This window comes from Solea solea, chromosome 3 (genome assembly GCF_958295425.1).
Source record: "Solea solea chromosome 3, fSolSol10.1, whole genome shotgun sequence".
Lineage (NCBI taxonomy): Eukaryota > Metazoa > Chordata > Actinopteri > Pleuronectiformes > Soleidae > Solea > Solea solea.
The window spans coordinates 5,123,528-5,144,224 of record NC_081136.1 but is presented as its reverse complement, the minus strand read 5'-3'; the positions used below and the strand labels follow the sequence as shown (position 1 = coordinate 5,144,224).

At 40.6% G+C, this 20,697-nt stretch overlaps 2 protein-coding genes across 2 annotated transcripts; both read left to right on the top strand.

The window, feature by feature from the left end:
• Window positions 1-740: 740 nt before the first annotated feature.
• On the top strand, window positions 741-16,650 carry btr12 (bloodthirsty-related gene family, member 12). The gene is made up of 15 exons (XM_058623779.1): window positions 741-860; window positions 2,600-3,078; window positions 3,933-4,124; window positions 4,217-4,312; window positions 6,451-6,684; window positions 7,386-7,533; window positions 8,076-8,102; window positions 8,628-9,151; window positions 11,783-11,918; window positions 12,968-13,908; window positions 13,992-14,087; window positions 14,197-14,427; window positions 14,652-14,799; window positions 14,876-14,902; window positions 14,990-16,650. The coding sequence occupies exons 1-15, from the start codon at window positions 854-856 to the stop codon at window positions 15,535-15,537; spliced, it is 3,834 nt and encodes a 1,277-aa protein (XP_058479762.1). The 5' UTR covers window positions 741-853; the 3' UTR covers window positions 15,538-16,650.
• A 516-nt stretch (window positions 16,651-17,166) lies between these two features.
• On the top strand, window positions 17,167-19,917 carry LOC131456081 (E3 ubiquitin-protein ligase TRIM17-like). The gene is made up of 6 exons (XM_058624061.1): window positions 17,167-17,745; window positions 17,943-18,038; window positions 18,121-18,354; window positions 18,904-19,042; window positions 19,133-19,159; window positions 19,238-19,917. The coding sequence occupies exons 1-6, from the start codon at window positions 17,167-17,169 to the stop codon at window positions 19,762-19,764; spliced, it is 1,602 nt and encodes a 533-aa protein (XP_058480044.1). The 3' UTR covers window positions 19,765-19,917.
• The last annotated feature ends 780 nt before the right edge of the window (window positions 19,918-20,697 follow it).

The window sequence follows — 20,697 nt, the reverse complement described above, 5'->3', positions numbered from 1 at the left end:
GAAATTTGCTATTTTGCTACTTTTTGAGGTTTAGTTTGTATTTTTACATATATGTACAATCTTAACCCAGTATTTATATATTTCTGTTCATATCTGCTTATTTATTTCCTACCTTTCTATGCAGAAAACATAAAAATTACACTCAAGGCCACTTTATTAGGTACATCCGTTCACCTGTTTGTTAATGCAAATATGCGATCATAGCATAAGCTTGTTGCATATAGGCTTGTGCACATGGTCATGATTCACGTTGACGGACTCAACGCGTGAGTGATTCATTTGGTTTCTATAAACTTTTTTATAATAAAGACATACGTGATGTTCAACAACACCTATAGAGATTTATTGACAAAAAAGGTCAAATGTTTAGTACTTTTTAAAAAAAAAAAAAAAAAGTCGTACCACCCTCTTGCAGTTACACTTGATTTATGGCTTTTGCGATTATAAAAGCTGCTAAAATACACATCACTGAAATAAATGTGGGTTCAAAGTTTAATGATTGTGTGTATTCTTTAGAACCAGGTCTGTGACATTTAAGACTCTTGTCGGGTGAATTTCAGGACCTTTATGGTCATAAAAATCATAAAGGCAGAAACACCAGAAACTTGAGTCAATTCAGTTCTATTTGAATGGCGAAAACACACAACACACAGCCTTTGGATTCGGGGGCTTTGTATATCCACACAGCAGAGCCGTAGAGAAAACAGAGAGTGTGTGTGGACGTTTGGGTGTGTCACACTGAGAGTGGGAGGGGCCACTTCAGGTTCCAGGAAGATTTTCTCCCCGAGCACCTGTTTGCATGTGACTCACAGCAAAGTACATGAAGTGAAGGATTCACACGTCAGAGGAAAACATGCAGAGTGAGTTCCACTTTATTTTACTACTCTCTTCTTTTTTTCTTAAATAACAATCATCACTACTTCTACTTTTCATGTGTTTTGGGGTTTTTTTGTGTGAATGTTTAGAGAAACACTCGTCTACTGAACTTTGCCCCCGGTGTTAGAAACACTGTGAGACAAGGTTGAACATTCACAGTGGAGGCGTTCAGGAACACCTCCAGTGTCACATTATTATGAGAACTTCACGCAGAGAGCATTTTTAAATATGTATTTTAAAAATGGCTTATGTGTTTCATTTTTAGTCAATTTCACTTCGCAAGTGGCTGTTAAATAAGGTGAAAACAAAAAAAAAACCAGCATAAATGTACATTTTTAGTTTGTTTTTTTGCTGTCTGGTTCAAACAGACGGATAATTAGAGCCTTAAAAAAGTAACATTAACATAACATGGCGGGGAGTCAAAGCCTGTGCTGTGTTTTCTTTCAAACTTGAAGCAGGTCCTGAGTTTCAACATTCCACACATAGTTTTTCTCACCCACACTGGACAGAATGGTGCGTTTAAAGACACTTCCTGTCCCGAGAGAGAGAGCGACACCTCAGTGGTGGAGATTTTGACAAAAAAAGACAAAAAATGTCTTTGTCACTTACCTCCGTAACTTTGATATGAGATGTTAAAATCAGATCAAAAATACAGTAAAGGTTTGTGCTTTCACTCAAGTTACAGGTGATATTTATCCAAACATTTGGTCTGTAAGTACATGTGTGGATGCAATAAGATGTAAAATGTCACCAAAGACGTGTCTTGTTTCTATAGATACAAAAGAGAAAGAAGAGAGGAAAATAGTATGTTTTACATGAAATACAATCTTTTTCTAGTTTTTATTTACATGTGGACGCACTGAACTCTCACTCTCAAACAAATAGAGATTTCAGCCACTTATCAAAAGACTCACCTGATAAAATCTATACCTGCTTACATCATTAATATCTGTTGACGGTCTTATCTTGTTGTTAAAAGGACTTTTTCTTCCTGATAAAGTGAGTTTGTAAACCGTTAAACTCTCCCACATTTAAAATTGATGATTTTCTCTATGGAGTTTGGTGCAGTGGGGAAAAAGCAGGTTCTAATATGACACAGACTTAATTTCCAAGACAGAAAATGGTGAGATAAAGTGGAGAAAGAATACTTAAGATATGGTAGACTTAGCAAGCAGGGTTTTGTTACACAAATCTCTTGTTTAGTGGGTATAATCTGTTACTCCTTGTCCTCTAGTAGCCATGTTCTCATGAGACTGAGCCTTGCGTGACCATCACTAAAATCTGGGATTTTGGCACACGGACGAAATGATAAAGGGACTATTTTTCAAAATCAGATTTCACTTGAGATAATCGACCTGAGACATTTAAAGGTTCATCGGGAGGGTGTGTCGTTTAGTCTCTTCACAAAAGAACACGGTGTCACACAGTGTTGTGGTTCTCTCTTTCAGTTTATGTTTAGTCCCAGCACATTCAGGCATGCACTTTAACGAGTCAAGTAAGTGGGGGGGGGGAAAAACCTGAAATCCAGTTGCAGTTTCAGAGCAATTTACAGCTGCTGTGGTGATTCACACGTAGTGGGTGGTGTTAACGACCGGCCTGGATGTCAGGCATGTTGGTGGCCAGTTAAAACCGCCTTTTTTCTGTTTTTTTGAGGCTAGAAATAAAGCTAGGATTAGGAATAAATATGTCTTTTTTAAGATAATCTGACCGATGTCTCTCTCAGGCGTAAGCTCCCCTGGAGGCCGCGTCCTCTCTGAGGACCAGTTCACATGCTCCATCTGTCTGGAGGTGTTCGTGGAGCCCGTGTCCACGCCGTGCGGCCACAGCTTCTGCAAGGCCTGTCTGCTGGGCTACTGGAACCACAGCAAGAAGATCTCCTGCCCCATGTGCAAGAAGGCCTACTCCAAGAAGCCCGAGATGAGCGTCAACCGCGTCCTGGCTGAGATCTCCACACAGTTCCAGGGCCTGATGATGGCCGGCGGCGGAGACGGTGGTGGAGCCGTTGCAGCTGTGAGAGGATCCACGCTGAACTTGAACTCTGACCCGAGTCACGGCGGCTTCTCTGGATCCGATGCTGGGGAGTTTGCTCGGCCCGGCGAGGTTCCCTGTGACGCCTGCATCGGGAGGAAAGTCAAGGCGCACAGGTCTTGTGTGAACTGCCCCGGGTCGTTCTGCGAGAATCACCTACGGCATCATAAAAAGGTCAGTTTATCACTTGTTTTAGGTAGTAAATTGTAGTTTTCTTATGTAACAAGTGGTGTCGCACAAGGCCTGAACGCGTTCACCTCTGGAGTCACTTAATGTGAATAAAACAAGATAAAAACACACGTGCAACCAATAAACCAAATGAAATAATAAAAGGTTTATGTAACGTGTGACACACACACACGTGTGAAGTCGGGGACGTCCAAAAAATCGAGCAAAGGAAAACAAAGTTTCAGTCAAAAATAGTCAAGGAGTTTGGGTAAATTATGGAAAAATTTAAATAACACTTATATTGTTCCTTGTTACTTTTAATCACTACACTATTTAATTTTCCACAAGTAAAAACAGAACTTTTCTCAGATTTAATTTGTTCACAGCATCTTATTAGTTATATATTTGAGTACTTGTTTTTAGAAAAATACACTTTTTGACACTATGTACACAGTAATGTTCATAAATGTCTCATTTACCTAGACGTTATTTTTATTTCTCTTACTATAATCTGTATTATTGTTTGCTATAATTTTCAGCTGTGATGTTATTCAGTTGTACGAACTTGATTTTGAAACACTTTTGCAGACTTTTGAATTTAGGCATAAAAATGACTTTATTTTCAAACGTTTGAACACGTGAAAAGTCAGTATCGCTCAGATATTGGCCAAAATGACTGGACTGGATGTCTATATTGAAAAAATAATAAATCGAATGTGATCCACAAAACCATAAAAAATAGGTAACTTCAACACATTTGAAGTGGTAAATGAATTAGTACAAACGGTTTAAATCACAGTCCGTGGCTGGATTTCCCACCAAACCACAGGGTTTCACTCTTTCACTCGTGTTGGTTTCAGGTGAAGTCGCTGACTTCTCACCGCCTCATCGAGCCCACCTTCCACCTGGAGGAGAAGATCTGCAAGAAGCACGAACGTCTGCTGGAAGTCTACTGCCGCTCCGACCACACATGCATCTGCACGGCGTGCGCCGAGGCCACGCACAAGTCCCACGACATCGTCTCCACCGACCACGAGTGGAAGAAGAAAATGGTAAGAGGGACTGTGAAGTCATTCTCTGTGTCAGTATTGATTATATTTATTTATTTTTTTTTTTTTAAACAATCCTGAATGTCTTTTTGCAGAGTAATCTGGGAAAAAGGAGGTCGGAGCTGAAACATTTGATCAAGGAGAGAGTGAAGAAACTGGACGAGATCAAACAGTCCATCAAGGTCATCAAGGTAAAAACAAAGAGTTTTAATGACATTTAAAGAAGATTTAGAGCGACTGTCGTTCATTTCAGCTGAGTAAAAATATCTACGCGATACATTTGTCGTCGGGACTCGGAATTTACGAGGTCATGAACTTGAATTTCCAACTTGAAAACAATGGCTTACAATGGCTAACAATGGGTCACGGTTCAGTTCAGTATTTTCTTTGCACGTTAAGGAGACGAAAAACATTTTAAATGTTCACAGTGTCGTCGTTGTTTCTTCTTATTAACAAAAATAACATGTTCTATTCAGACGTGAAGACTCAGGGATACTTCCACCAGTTTTGACCACATAAATCCAGCCAGAGGTGGCCTTAAATGTGAATAAAACAGTCATTGTTTATGGTTTCAACGAAATATGGGTAATTTTTTATGTTCTGTCGTAAGTGGTTTTACTTGTATAACTGCATATGAAATTTGCAACTCTGCTAATCTCCTTTAATCTTTGGCTCTGAACAGTTTCTGTTATTTCTGTTGTGTTGTTTGTCCGAATGTTTGCACGGCGCGTCATTCCGCATGTGTCACTTCTGTGCGTGTGTGTGTGTGTGTGTTCAGAGCCCAAACAACATGTTTGAAAGTTACGGTGTCAGATTCCGACAATTTGAAAAATGCCTCCACTGCATGAATCAGCTGGATTAACGCTGCCTTCAGGCTTTTATTTTTCATCATTTCAATTCCAAATTTTACATTTTCAAGGACGTTAAAACAACATTTCCTATTGTAAAACGTATTTCAGTTAGTAATAGGAGGACATTTTGAAAACTATTTCACTAAGATAATCCTATTGCCTACCAAACTTTGATTTCATTTAATAGAGAATGAATATAAAAACACATTTCAAAGACCTTTTTTTTACCCTTTTTTTCTGTCTCCTGTTTGAAGAGGACACAGAGGTAAATGTAAATGCATTTTGTTTTTCTCCAGCATGAGCACCTGTGAAGCTGTTGAACCAGTATGACCAGTGCAAACATTTACTCTCGTCCTCCCACACCCAGTGTTTGGCCAACGTACGTCAAGCATGAGGCAAAAAATAAAAATAAAACCCACAAAAAAAACCACAGAAGATAAAACTGTTTATGGCCAAACAGATGAAAAGATTGTAATCTGACTGCAGTTGTAACCAATATTTGAGGTTTTTAATGGTTTTCCTTAACAATAAGTGCAACTAAATAAGGCAGAATATAACAAAATTAAACAAGATTTTAAGTAAAGTGTTTTAAATTAGTGTTATTTAATGTTTTTATGAGGAAGAAAATAGGTACATTTGCAGGTGGAGTTTGACTAGATTTCCTGCTCGGTGACATTTTTAGCCAGTTTTACAAATACAATGAGGATAAAGTTACCAGAGGGTTTAATATCAGTGTGTGTGTGTGTGTGTGTTTCTGTACAAACAATAATAATGTCGCTGTGTGCAGGCGAGTGCTGCTTATAGATTAGGAGCAGATAATGATATCGTCACTGGAATGAAATAATTCACTAGAATGACAAAATGACTTTTTTTGTTTTTACAAACTTAACTTTGTCTAAAAAAATTGTTTTGTTTGTGCTCGTTTTTGTTCAGCGAAGTAGAATTTAAGATGAAAACAGACCTGAAATCTAGTGTTAAGTGAGCCGTGAGTGTGTGTGAAGTTGTGAAAAGCTTGAGTGGAGGAAAATAGAACCTGTTTGTCAGGTTGTGCGAGCTGCAGTCAGACAAAAAAAACTATTGTGTAAAAAGATTTTTAATTACAATCTAATTGTTTTTGAATATTTACTTTGATGCTAAACTGTCACGGCAACGTTAGGACCACGTGGACTCTATTTCAATTGCACTATTTTTCAAGAAAAGGAAATGTGTTCAATTATTTAAATATGATTGCAATTCCATGAAATATGAAACCAAATCAGGTTACATGTCGGAAACATATTATATTTAGTTTGGCTTATAATGGTTATGTATTCATTTTAAAGCAACACTTCGCAACTCTTGTCACCTTAAATGATCAGCTTCAGAGTCCTTTTCATGGGTCACTCGCTCAAAGAGTTCAAGAAGTCCTAAACTGTCATACTTACGTTCAGAAAAATAACTTGCGTACTGCTCCTTTAACCTTCGCCCCCCACTTGTAGGCGAGTGCTCAGAAGGAGCTGGAGGAGAGCTGGCAGGTGTACGCCGAGCTGCAGCGCCTGGTGGAGCACAGTCAGGCGGAGCTGGTAGAGCTGATCGCGACGCGGCAGCGAGAGGCGGAACGCCACGCGCAGGAGCTCGCCCGCGGTTTGGAGAATGAGCTGAGTCAGCTGAGGAGGCGGAGCAACGAGCTGGAGGCCTTCGCTCAGACGCAGGACAAAGTCATCTTCCTTCAGGTGACACTGACTTTTGACTGAAACGTAAAAGAATAGTTCTGTTTCATGACTCTGTTCAAAACCATTTAATCCTTACACCAAACTCCATAGAAAAAAACATTGATTTTACATCACAGCAAACAGAACTTGTTGATCCACTGCTGCGCTCCGTCAGTAAGTTTAAATTTGTTATTTAGTGACATCAGGGTTTAAAATTCTACATTAGAATTAAGTTATGTGACACAAACTTAACAAAAAAAGCCAGCAATCGACAAACTCTTCTGTGTCCCTTTGAGCTAAAAACGTTGATTTTCTGTATGGACTTTGGTGTGAGCGTTCAAATCATTGGTTTACTGAAGGAGAAAAGGTAAAAAAAAAGCCGACTTATTGCTAAGTGGCTAAAATCTTTTTTTTTCTCTGTGTGCTTACTGCCACCTGGTGGACTGGAGTGGAACAGCTTGTTGTGGCTGTGGGTTTTACAAACATCATACTATTTTGCCTAATCGTCCTCAGTCGCCACTGTAGTGAAATTAAAGTTGAAAATATGCTGATAGACACATTAAAAAATGAGTGTTAATTCAAACCAACACAATACTAGATTTACATTTGCAGACAGAAATAAATCTGGGCAAAATCAAGTCATTTTTATATTTAGACTATTTCCCCATTAAAGTTTCATTTTGCCATACCTCGCATGACCGTTTTCCTCCAACGCCCAACAGAATCTGATGACTTTGTCGCCCCCTCCCGAGCCCGCTGATTGGTCAGCGATCACCATCAACACCGACCTTTACTTGGGAACCATCCGCTCCTCCGTCAGCAATCTCATGGACAAGTTCCAAGAGGAGCTGAAAAGACTGTACGGGAAAGGTAAGAGTTATTTTCTCATTCTGACAAAACACAAAAGATCCCAGCTGTCAATCACACTGGTGTCTCTCATGTGTCTTTTCCACCAAATGGTTACATAATTTACAAAATTGACATCATATTCTATTGATATACTTTGAAAATGTTGCCCCCTAGTGGTAAACTGCTACTTCTGTCCTACTTCCAAGGTTGTAGTTCATGTCTATTCCACCAAGATAAGAAACGAAAGAAATTCAACATATTTTTTTTTTATTTAAACTGGTGTTTTCTGTTTCTCAAAAATGTGGCCATTACTGTCGAATCTTGACTCTACAGTCCAATGTACAACTAAAATCAGGGATAGGTTGCAGATGAAGACTGCGCTGATGCCACGGCTAATCCTTTTGGGATCAATAGTGAGGCAGCAGTGGAGAGCTAACCGACACCAGCGCATGTCTTGAATATTTGCAGCCCAAGGATTACATCCGCACGTCTTCTACCATCTGCTTTGACTTTGACTCATTTCCCGAGAGAGAGTTACTCAACATTGTCTTTCTGTATTTCAGAGCTCCGGAAGGTACAGAACTATTCCAGTGAGTACGATTTTTGTTGGCATGGTGATATTGTTATTGTTGGCAATCAGTGCAATCAAAGCTTAGGATAGGATATTCAGTTCTCCCCATTGTCCAGAGGATGGTGCCATTTGTTTACTGCACTGACAAGCCTTGGTTGCACTGCTTGAGACTGAACCTCAGTGATTAAACGTCACTGTACATGTGTATAGTTTGTGGTACATCTACTTAGATTTAAACAGTGTGTAACCTTCAGGAGGGTTTACGAGCTTTTTGGTAGCCTTTGAATAAGACCTTAATAGGCCACCGTAGTTTCCTGAAACTCTTGAGGAAAAGGATGGGTGAGCGGAAGAGTCCTCCATTTGTTACAATCTACGGTCTCACCATTAGATAAACTTGCACCCTGGACCTGTAAAGCTAGGGTCTTTAAGTCTGGAAAAACGAGCATTAGCTGACTGTCTTCCTTAGGGCCTAAAAGACACAATTTCCTTGGTTCCAAGAAGATGTGTGTTCATAGTGATATAACTTCTGCACTGTCCTGTCCAGGTGAAGTGATTCTAGACTCGTCCACCGCCCAGAGAAACCTGGTTGTGTCTGAAGATAGTCGCCAGGTGAAGTACGAGGAACGCAAGACCTCCCATTCTGAGGGTCCAAAGAGATTCAGCCCCGCCCTCTTTGTCCTGGGCCGCGAGGGTCTCAGTTCCGGGCGTCACTACTGGGAGGTGGACGTAGGACGCAAGACGGCCTGGACGCTCGGCGTGGCCCGAGCTTCAGCCCGCCGCAAGGGTGAGATCAAACTGAGTCCTGAGGGAGGATATTGGTGTTTGTGGCTGAAGAACGGCGAGGTGAAGGCTCTGGCTGCAACCCGCTTGCCGCTGATGCTAACGTCCTACCCATCTAAAATGGGAGTCTTCCTGGATTACGATGGAGGCCAGATTTCTTTCTATGACGTAAAGGCACGTCTGCATCTCTATACTTTCTCTGACACCTTTAGCGAGAGCATGTACCCAATCTTCAGCCCCTGTCTAAACCAGGACGGCAAGAACTCTTGTCCTCTCATTATAAGCCCTGTTAAACACACCTGAAAACCACCAAGTTCATCATTTGCTCTGATAAAATAAGGTTTCATACAGATTATAAAGTTGGATGGCCCTTTAAATCAAAGTAACCTTTCTCTAGTGTTCCTTGAACTTTCCCTTGTTTCAGTGTCTGTGGTCTAGGGGTGTGACAAGACATTTGCAACTCTGTTTACAAGACAATTTTTAAGACAACTTAAGTGACAAAGTCAAAAAAATTATTTTATTTCATTCCAAAGAATAATGAAGTATTTATGAACGATATTGAAGCACTGTAAAAGATGAATTATAGCGCTCCGCAGACCCTGAGCAACGTTTCATCGCTGTTGGCAAAAGGAGGTTGGTTCAAAGGTAGAATGTCAGATGTTCTGCCTTTGAACCAACACTTGAACAAAAGAAAATTATATATTTGGACGTCCAGTCGTTGTTGTAGTTTTTTCATCGCAGGTCGGATAAAACCGGTTCGCAGGGCAGATCCACCTATTTGTGATTGAGACTTGTTCTACTGTAACTCCGGGTTCACACTCGGTCATTCAGGCTTCCGTTAGCATCTAATATAGTAACATGGCAAACAGCAAATGGTTTCTTCTGTGGGTTTAGGATTCTATTGACTACAGGCACGTAGCATCCCTTACATCTTCTGCTAAAGTCCAGTCAGTTGTCGATAAGGCGAAAGTTGGACTTTGTGAGATAATCTTAGCGATTAAATTGGAGGAAAACTTTTGCAGTAGTAGTTTGTTTTAGTCGTTAGCCCCAAGGGATTCAACATGGCCTAAATGAAAAATGCATTTAAATTTCATGCTAAATTCTATAATGTGTCGCAAAATATTCTAGAACATCTTTTGGTTGGCAGCTTACAGGAAATAGTCGGGCTGGATTATTGAAAATCATGATGTGACTGTGCATATAGTCAATGGCAAGTCAGTTTACAGGAGCATTGCTGACACCTACTTTTAATATAAAATTCAAAGTCATGGAGGTTGTGGGTGTTTGTGTTGTCTGTCTGTTTTCCATTCATTTCCTATGGCCGGGAGCTCCAAAGGTGTGAAGGATATCACATGATCATGAGGCAATAAAATGAAAAATGCAATATTTATGTGTTAGAGAACTTAGGTAAAAATAGTCAGATTAGACTGAACACTGGAAGAAAGTTGAAGCAACAGTTGTTAACTGTGATTGGTCAAAGGAAACCAAAATCAACAATGGACGGGACTTTACTGACTGACAATATAATTATGTATATTGGCAATTTGGTTACAAAAGAAGCATAAACTAATCTTGTTTACTTTAATGTGAAATTCTGCTGTATATAGAATAAAAATGAAGACTATTATGGTAAAAAGAAGAACCTATGAAGGACTAGAATGATTTGATCTGTGGTAGAGTTGGATGTTTAAAGGAAACGGTTAAATTTGAGAGACGCTGTACTTCTGGCACTTTCCTGTCTGTTTAACAGTAACTATTTGGGGTTTGGAGTTGTACAGTTTAAAACGATGAAGTTCATTCATGTTCACGTCTAAATGTTTGGTCTCGCCTTTTCTTTTTTTTTTAAATTCATATGAGTGGCTTTGTTTGCAAAGAGCATATTTTACAACTCAGTGTTGACACATGACTGTTTGAAGAACCATTAAACCATGAAATATTATTGCTGTAACTTTACATTATTTTGCTTTTGTACATTTTTCCTGAAATTTCTTTAATAAAAACAATCATTTACAGTGTTTTATGTCCTTTTTTGTGTGTGTTTTAGTTGACTCTCACTGCTCTCACAGTGTTTACAGTAATATTAAGCAGATATTTGGATAAATGTAATTTTAGGGGAAGCCCGTGGCCTAATGGAGAGGACACTTGGCTTGTAACCAGAGGGTTGTTGGTGTAAATCCAGACTGGTAAAGTGCTGAGCAAAGAACCCAATCTCCATTGCGCCCCATTGATTGGATAAATTCTAAATTGACCCCTATATTCATTCTCTAGTTGAAGTGCTGTTACCATTTGGTGCCACTAGTGGGTGCTGTAGTGCCAGATCAATACTTGTCGTGCAATAACAAAGTGTTTTTACGAAAAAAACAAACAGAAAAACTAATAAATGAAACAAAAAAATAACTCATAACTCACTTGCTATAGCAGCGTACAAAATAGACTTGCTTCCAAACATTAGCATTTAGCACATTATAGCGGTTCAAATTAATGTAAATGTGCTAATGTATACTATGATATAATCCACTGTTGGGTGATGTCACTTATGTGTCTGTACGTTAAGTATTAGCCATTAGCTTAGCTTCTTAAAGCCCACAAAACAACTTTATATCAAATAAATGAGGGTTTTTTTGTTTTCTTTTTGATTAATTAACAATAACATTTAAAAAATATTAACTGTAACCCATGTCTGACAGTTGTGAGACAGGATCTGATAAATATTTCAAAAATAATGGATTCTGCTCTTCAGTTCAAGCCTTAATGAATATGACAAATGTATGTGACAATGTAAAAAAATGGCAACTTTAGTGTTTCCATTATGTTGTTTCTTCCCTTTATCTGACTCAAGCTGGGGGTTTTTTTCTGACGTGTTAAGCTGCTCCTCCGGGGCAGTGACCAGGGAGTATAAATTTGTAACTGGGGTAAAAGGACAGACAGGGAGGGAGGGAGGGCGAGGGGAGAGGGAGGTGTATTTTGGGTCTGAGGTGTGTGTGTGTGTGCATGTGGGGTAACTGTCTGTCTCATGTGTCAGTGAACAGCGGAGTGTCGAGGCAGCTGCTCTCTGGTGAGTGTCCCCCATGTCTTTTCTGTTTGTCCTCGTCCTCTCCTGCATTTTAATTTCTCTATACTGTCACATCGGCTTCTCTCTGCGCCAGCATATGTATTTTTATACGACTCTCAGGCCACTGATGAGGTCAATTTTTGGATATTTTTAAATCTGAGTTTTTTTTTGTTTTGAGCACTATGGCCTGACTTAGGGACTTTTTCTCTAAAAGCAGATTGTGAATGAAGAGTATATTATAACATTAAAAATGTTTTTATACAAATACTAATTTGAAGATATTGGAAAATGGAAGTAGTGAACAACATGATGCAAGCGTGTCCTGTATTTTTGGAAAGATTGTAATCTGGTCCTTTGTGAAGGCCTTAAACAGAGAGTTGCTAATCTAAGTCTCAGCTAATATATTGTGTACAGTTTGTGGTAAAGTTTTGGATACATTTTAGTTTAAAAAGGAATCAAACATGATCATTTATATTTAGAACATTATCTGTTGAAATTAATGCAGTTTATAATGTAGCCACTATCAAGTTTTTTTTTTACTTAAAAACGTTCTATGTTTTCCATAATACATATTTAAAGAGGGAAATCTTTAAATATAATCTTAAATTATGTTAAATTCTTGATGTGAAGATAGTCACATTTTGAAAATGTGTCCAATATTGACACAAATCTACTTTAATAATCTGGTATGGATTGGGCTACAGAAAGTATAATCATTATCTATTTGAGCAATTAATTCAGCATCTTACATGTGAATATTTTCTGTTTTTTTTTTTAGCTCCGTATAACAAAATATTATTAAAACTTTGGTTTGTAGACAAAACAAAACATTCAAGACCATCAACCAATAATCAACATTTCCAACACTCACTCTTCCTTTTCTAACACGTAATAAGTCCCATCATGCTTTGCGTAGCAGTTTTCCATGCAAATTTCCACAAAATAAACTCACACCATCTAACACTAGCAACCTTAATATCACAGCAGGTTTGATGCCCCGCTCAAAGGCTGGTTACTTGTGCTGACAATGACGCTGCCTCTCCGCCGTATAGGGATGGCCTCAACTGGGAACCTCTCTGAAGAGCAGGTGCACTGCTCCATCTGCCTCGACGTCTTCACCAACCCCGTGTCCATCCCCTGCGGACACAACTTCTGCCAGACCTGCATTCTGGGATACTGGAAAACCAGCCCCTTATTCCAGTGTCCCATGTGCAAGAAGTCCTTCCACAAAAGACCTGATATCAGCGTGAACACGGTGCTGAGGGAGATCGCGGAGCAGTTCAAGGAGATCAGGGTTCGAGGTTTGGAAGGGAAGGTGAGCAAAGAGGAGGAAGAGGAAGAGGAGAAAGAGAAGAAGTGGACGATGGAGAGAAGGAGAAAGGAGGATGAGGAGAGGCTTTTGGAGAAAGATCAGAAGCAGCAGCTTCTGGAGGAGCTGATGCAGAAGCAGGAGCACGAGAGGAGAAAGAAGGAGTGGTCACGGCAGAAATCAGAGGAGAAGAAGCCAATAAGAGAGGAGTTGCCTCCGTTAATCGCCTCTGCATCAGCGCCTCAAACCCCTCCTCCACTGTCACCCCAAGCCACAGCTCTGAGACCACCACCTCCACTGCCACAAACATCTCCTCAAATCCCTGCTTCTCCATCCCCTGACACCTCACCTTCACCGCTGTCCTCCTCTCTCCTTCATCCTTCCTGGGAGGAAGTCCTCTGTGATGTTTGCCTTGGGGAAGACAGGCCCAAAGCGGTGAAATCCTGTCTCGTGTGTCTGACGTCCTACTGTGAGGAGCACCTGAAATCTCACACTGCCAGGTTCACCAAGCACAAGCTGATGGATCCTGTCGCCAACATGGAGGACAGGATGTGTCCGAAGCATCAAAGGCTCCTGGAGCTGTTCTGCAAGAAGGATCAGACATGCGTGTGCGTGCTCTGCACCGAGACGGACCACAGGGCGCACTACACTGTCCCTGTGGAGAGAGAGTGGATGGAGAAAAAGGTAAGACAGCGCGCTCACACGTTCCCCAACGTCGCTGATAATCCACTTTTGTTCAGCCATGTTTGTGGACTTGTGTTGTGCAGGCACAGCTGAAGAAGACAGAAATAGACGTCCAGCAGATGATCCAGGACAGAGTCAAGAAGGTGGAGGAGATCAAAAAATCTGTCGAGCTCAACAAAGTGAGTCATCCAGAGATCAGAAATACAGTTACAGATTCAATTTGCAGACAGTTATTCAGCATAGATTTGTGCTTTTTCTTTAAAAAAAAAAAAAAAAAAAAAAAAAAAGGCCAGTGCTGAGAGAGAGATGGAGGAGAGCATGCAGGTCTTCTCCGAGCTGGTGCGCTCCATCCAGAAGGCTCAGACTGACCTGATTGTGGCCATCGAGGAGAAGCAGAGGCAGACGGAGAGACGGGCAAAAAGCCTCATCTCCGAGCTGGAGCAGGAAATATCTGAGCTGAAGAAGAGGAATACAGATCTGGAAAATGTGGCTCGGACTGACCACATTAATTTCTTGAAGGTGAGGGTGAAAGTTGGTGGAAAGGTAGACACACGTGGTGTTAGGATGCAATCTTTAAACATTTAAACAACACCATCAGTGAATTTATAATCCCACTATACTGATTTTGGATTTTTTTGGTTCAAAAATGGCAGCAACTTTGCAAAAAAGTGCCATATCCTAATGTATTTTCCACCAAATTTGTGTTTATGCAAATTCATTCCATATGACGTGTCTCTCTGCAGAGCTTCCCAGCACTTAGCATAACTCCACGTGTTAAGAACTGGTCTGAGACCAGTGTTCCCACTGACATGTGTGTCGGCATGATCAGGAGAGCCGTGTCCAAACTGGAGCCGAATTTTACAGAAACGATTGACAAACTGGCTGATAGTGGTAAGATTGACTGTACGTGTATATTCACCCTTTTCATTTAATCTCAAAGTAATTCTATCTTCTGCTTTGTTGACAGAAATCAAAAAACTTTTGAAATATACAGGTATTTTTTCCTCTTTTTTAAAATTTGGTTACTTTTTCCAGAGTGAAAAACAGCAAAAATAAATCCTTTATCTGTCGGTTTCTGCAGTGGATATCACGTTGGACCCAGACTCGGCTAACCCATGGTTGCAGCTTTCGCAGGACAGACATCAGGTGAGACATTTGGGAGCGTGGCAGGACCTGCCCGACCACCCTGACCGCTTTGACACGGTGGTCATCGTCCTGGCCCGCGAGGGCTTCACCTCGGGGAGACATTACTGGGAGGTGCAGGTGGGGGACAAGGATGACTGGTACCTGGGCGTCGCCAGGTCTTCCATCAAAAGAAAGGGCCGGATCTCGGTCAGCACCACTCAAGGCTACTGGGCTCTGGCCATGAAGAAAGGCCAGGGCTACAGGGTGTCGACCTCGCCGCCTATACTGCTCCCACTCAACCCGAAGCCCAAGCGAGTGGGCGTGTACGTGGACTGCGAGGAGGGCCAGGTGTCGTTTTATGACGTGAGAGCTCGGACTCACATTTATACATTTAAAGATACATTCACGGAGAAAATTCTGCCTTTCTTCTACCTGTACTGCTGCGACAAAGCATCCGATACCATCGTGATTTGTCCAGTGAATGAGAAAACCACAATCAAGTAAAATTAAGGACAAGCAACACTGAAAAGTCCTCGTGAAAAGTGAAAACAGACTGTATTTTGGAGTAGGTTTAACCTGTCGTAGGGTTAATCCTGCGTTTTTATGTCTATTCATTACATGTATAATGTAGCTTAGCAAATCCTTGTGTTGTGCTAAGTTAAGATGGTTCAACGTTTTAGAAAATGATTGTTTATCTTCTTAAGTTCTTTTAGCTTAGCTTAGCAGACCGACTTGTGTGAAGAGACACTACCGGGCTGCCTACGACGTGAATTTAGAATTTTTGGTCATTAAATTGTTCTTACATTTTTAGCTTAATATTTATCTACACAAATTCCATTTATTTGTATTGCGCCAATTCATAACATACATTATCTCAAGGCACTTTACATAGTAACTTCAATGCGCGCTAAATGTTTATTTTGAGCTAGTTAGCTATGAGTCTAGTGCTGCAGCTAATGATTATTTTCATAATTGATTAATCTGTCGATTATTTTCACGATTAATCGAGTAATCGTTTGGTCCATAAAATCTCACACAACGTTAAAAAATGTTGATCAGTGTTGGTCAAACCTATGAAAGATGATGTTCTCGAATGTCTTGTTTTGTCCCCAAATCAAAATGATTGAGTTTTAATGATTTCTTTGTTACATGGAGCAAAGAAACAAAGAAAATATTCACATTTAAGAAGCTAAAACAGCTAAATCAGGAATCTTGTTTTAATCATGAAAAAAGCTTCAAACCAATTAATTGATTATAAAAATAGTTGTCGATTAATCAATTCATTGTTTCAGCTCTGTATGAGTGTAAACACAGGCAACAAAGGGAAATTGTGTATCTGCAGATAGGCTAATATAACTTTTTGGCTAATTTAACTATGCTAGCTGTTACCAGTCTTTAGGCTAAACTAAGCTAGCTCGCTGCTGTTGGTAGCTTCATATTTACAGACATCAGAGTAGTAGAAATAAACCACCTTTGTATTTCCGATTATAAACTTGTTTTAAATGCATGACACAAGAAATATGACTTTGTAATAAGTGCATGTTGATTCTTCATATAGTGTGACTGATCCTATATGATGTAAAGTTCAAGCTATACAGCAATAAATCCAAAAATATACTGAAAGTTTTGTTTCTTTAAGGTGATGTCACCTGGCCACACCCCCCCGACATGACTAAAACAGAGCTCTCATGAGTCATCCTGTAGCCAATGAAATGCAAACTGAATTTTTGGTGGCACCTAAAATTATCAATGTGCATGTTGTAACATGTGAAAAGACCACTTTTGGCGTCGCTGGATAGATTTTAAGAGCTACGTAGGATCAGGTGAGTCTTTCATTCATTGAATTTGTGTTTGTTTCGCTAATGTTTTTGAGTTTAAAAAAAGATACTGGCAAAAACACCATGCAGGACAAGATGAGCAAGCGGAATCATGTGGAAATGACTCATTGGGTGGATCACATTGTGAAAAGGCTAATAATAGAAAATTCAATAGGCTTATCTTACTTTTTCTACCTTGTTTGTCAAGTTTTTGTGACTTTATTGAGTTCCCTAAAAACCATATTATGTCATGCTGCACATGATGTAGATAAGCATACACAGTAAATCGCATTTCCTCCCACAACAGACCCTCATAATGTCGTCCGTCAGTATCATCGCCTCAGTGTCAGAGGATAATTTCCAGTGTTTAATCTGTCTGCAAGTCTACAGTGACCCGGTCACCACACCATGTGGTCACAACTTCTGTAAGACCTGCCTCAGTGGGCACTGGGACAACAGCGAGTTATGCCACTGCCCAACTTGTAATAAAAGATTCCATGCGAGGCCCGAGGTCTCCACAAACACCGTCATCGAGGAAATTTCAGTCCAAATAAAGAGGAGAAAAGTGGAGACACGGGAAAATATTGACGTGCCGAGGTGTGTGAAGTGTGATGTGTGCACAGAAGAAAAGATCGAGGCCCAGAAGTTGTGCCTGGTGTGTCTGACGTCGTACTGTGAAGCTCACCTGGAGCCTCACCAAAGAGTTCCCTCCCTGATGAGACACAAACTGATCGACCCGGTGGAAAACCTGGAGGCGAGGATCTGCAAGAAGCATGAGAAGATACTGGAGCTGTTCTGCAGACACGAGCGGGTGTGCATCTGTCAGCTGTGCAGCGAAACAGACCATAAAGGCCACGAGACGGTGCCCGTGGAAGAAGAAGGGGCTCTATGGAAAGTAGGACAGTTTGTTTTCTAATTTCAAATGCTCTAAGGTAGTGGTCCTCAAACTTTCTATACAAAGTACCGCCTGAGAAAATATTGAACTCTTGAAGTACCATTATCTTAAAAACCATAAACCACATAAGCCACAAACCTTAAATAATAAAATGTTGGGTTGAATCTAATTTCCTGTATGAAAATCCTACCTTTTAGACAAAAGTGAGATCCAGAAAAGCAAAGACAAAAACGATGATTGAGGAAAGACTGGCAAAGACAAAGGAATTCAGAGTTTCTTCAGTAATGAGCAGAGTAAGTACTGGGGCAAATGTTGTATGCAAAATGTTTACACAATATAAATCTCAGGGAACGATGACGTGACTTATGGTTCCAGGAGAAAGCGCACATAGAAATGGATTGCAGTGACAAGCTCTTCAATACGCTGATGAGTCAAGTACAAGTGATGCAAACTAAGCTAAAATCGAACATCGAGGAAAAGCTACGGAAATCCCAGAAGAGAGACAAAGCCATGATTTGCGAGTTGCACCAGGAAATGGCAGAACTGCAGAGAAAGCAGGAGGAGCTGGAGGAGCTTTCACAAAATGCCGATCCTCTTCAGTTTCTGCAGGTTAGTCCACGCCATGCCCATTGAGTCTGCAAAATTAAGTGAGGTGATTTACCCATCGGCCTGTAAGTCGGCTCAAAAAACTCCAACAAATTTGACTGCGACTGAGTTCGAGTCAGGTCTCTTAACCTCACACACCAACAGATTTCTGTGCCAACTAGTCACGCCAACACTCTACGACTAGTGCTGACTGGTGTGGACTCTTGTGTGGCCCCACCTTAAGCTAACTGACTGACTGTTCCAACAACTATAAGATAGAGTAATTATTACCAGAGCTTCTCAGGGATTCACTCGTCTCAGGAGTGCACAGAACTGATCATAGTGGTGTCTCCACGACTGGGCCCAGTAAAGGGATCCTGGGACAGACGGAGCCATTTACCCCTCCAAATTGTGGTAGTTTTACCTGTAAATATTACAGATGTTCTGTAGTAAAATTAGATTACTCCACCTCCCAATGTAAAACAAATCCCGTCCAAACAGGGCTTTATATGTCTTGACACACATATGTAGCCCCTGTTCCATACAGTCATGCAGTTGCGAATAATTTCACAGGCCCAGAGCAACACATTGATGACCAAAGACTGGACAAATATCAGGATTTACCCCGACCTGTGTGTGCAGTCCATCAGGAGAGCCATGTCACATCTCGTGGTCGCTTTTCAAGCAGAACTGAAAACTCTGACAAACACAGGTAAACAAAATATATCTTCTCCCAATCAGCCTGATTCCAGAAGATCACAACATTCCTAAAAAACTATGTTCCTTTTTTTTTTTTTTACAGAACTGACCAGAATGAGACAATATAAAGGTGAGTTCACAAATATGTGTGTCAGGTTTACATTTCCAGGTTAAACATGAAAGTGTTTACTGAAGCCACTTATTTCAGAGTCAGTCACCTTTGACCCAGCCACCGCTGGTAGCTGCCTTGTGGTGTCCGAATTGGGGAAACGTCTGAAGTTCTTCAAAACGGCGACGACCACACACTCTGCGGACTCAGCGAGGTTCGACAGTCCCATAGTTTTAGGGACGAAGGGTTTCACCTCTGGAAGACACTACTGGGAAGTCCGCGTGGGCCTTAGAAATGACTGGTTTGTCGGTGTCGCCAAGGGAACTGTACCCAGAACAGGGATGGTGGCTGTGACTTCAAGAAATGGCTTCTTTGCCATAGGAAAGAAGGGTTTTGACTATCAAGTTAACTGCCCACTGTCCACTGTCCTCCACTTGTGTCCCAGGCCCAGAAATGTCGGCATTTACGTCGACTACGAGGAAGGACGAGTCTCCTTCTATGACGTAGATGAGAAGTTACACATTTACTCTTTCAAACTAGAGTCCTTTGCGGAGAAAATGTTCCCGTGCTTTTATCTTTACAGCAGGACAACAAAATCTCAGGCCTTGGTCATAACTTCTGTGTAAGATCACGCACCTTATGCACTGTCTCTTAAATCACTTTCCTGGAAGAAGCTAAAGTTTAACTGAACAGTATCAAGTTGGCGTAAAACCATCTAAAGCTTTCACAGCCTTCTCATGCTGGCTTACGCTTTGATTGGACATTGATTGATTGGCCAACTTAGCATTTATCAGGTGGAGGTTCATTTGTCCTGGAGCCTTAATGGTTTTTTCCCCCTTTATTCTATGTTAAAGGGGTTTATTTGTTACTTTAAATTTAAGAAAAGGTGTGGATTATAATCATACTGTATCGGATAGCGTGATTTTGTGCAATATGCTCTATGTTTAAATATGTGCATGACAAACTCCAAAAGATTGATCCGTGTTTTGGGGGTCGTCAAATAAAATTGCTGAATTTCTTTCCAGTTTTCACTTAATAAATGCTAATTAAAACTCAGTTGTTATTCATCTATTAATCATACTGTGTGTGTCTTGAAGATCTCTCATCTATCTACTGAAAATGGGGTGGCTATTTTATTCACAATATTCTTTGTTGATACATTGACCTGGATGGAGAACGTCACATCAATTCTTTTTAATATTTAAGATATAAATTTTTGCTGTGCATATGAAGCAGACGTGTTCAACTGGCGACCCACGGGCCACATGCGGTCGCCCAATCGATTGGATGTGGCCCAACACTTAATATCATGTAATATTCAAAATGTTTGACATCATGTACATCATTCACAACAAGCACTTTTACTTGAATATCTTTATGGCCATGTCACGATGGAGCATTGTGTTATATTTCTAAGCTTATATTGTCCACCTGCTGCTGAACAGTTGTTTTTCCTCTAGACGGGCCCCCTCATTGGCCCCCAGGTCATTTGAATTTGAGACCCCTGATTTATCACTCTGTATTTCCGCCCTTCACGTGATTGCCTATATAAACCATGC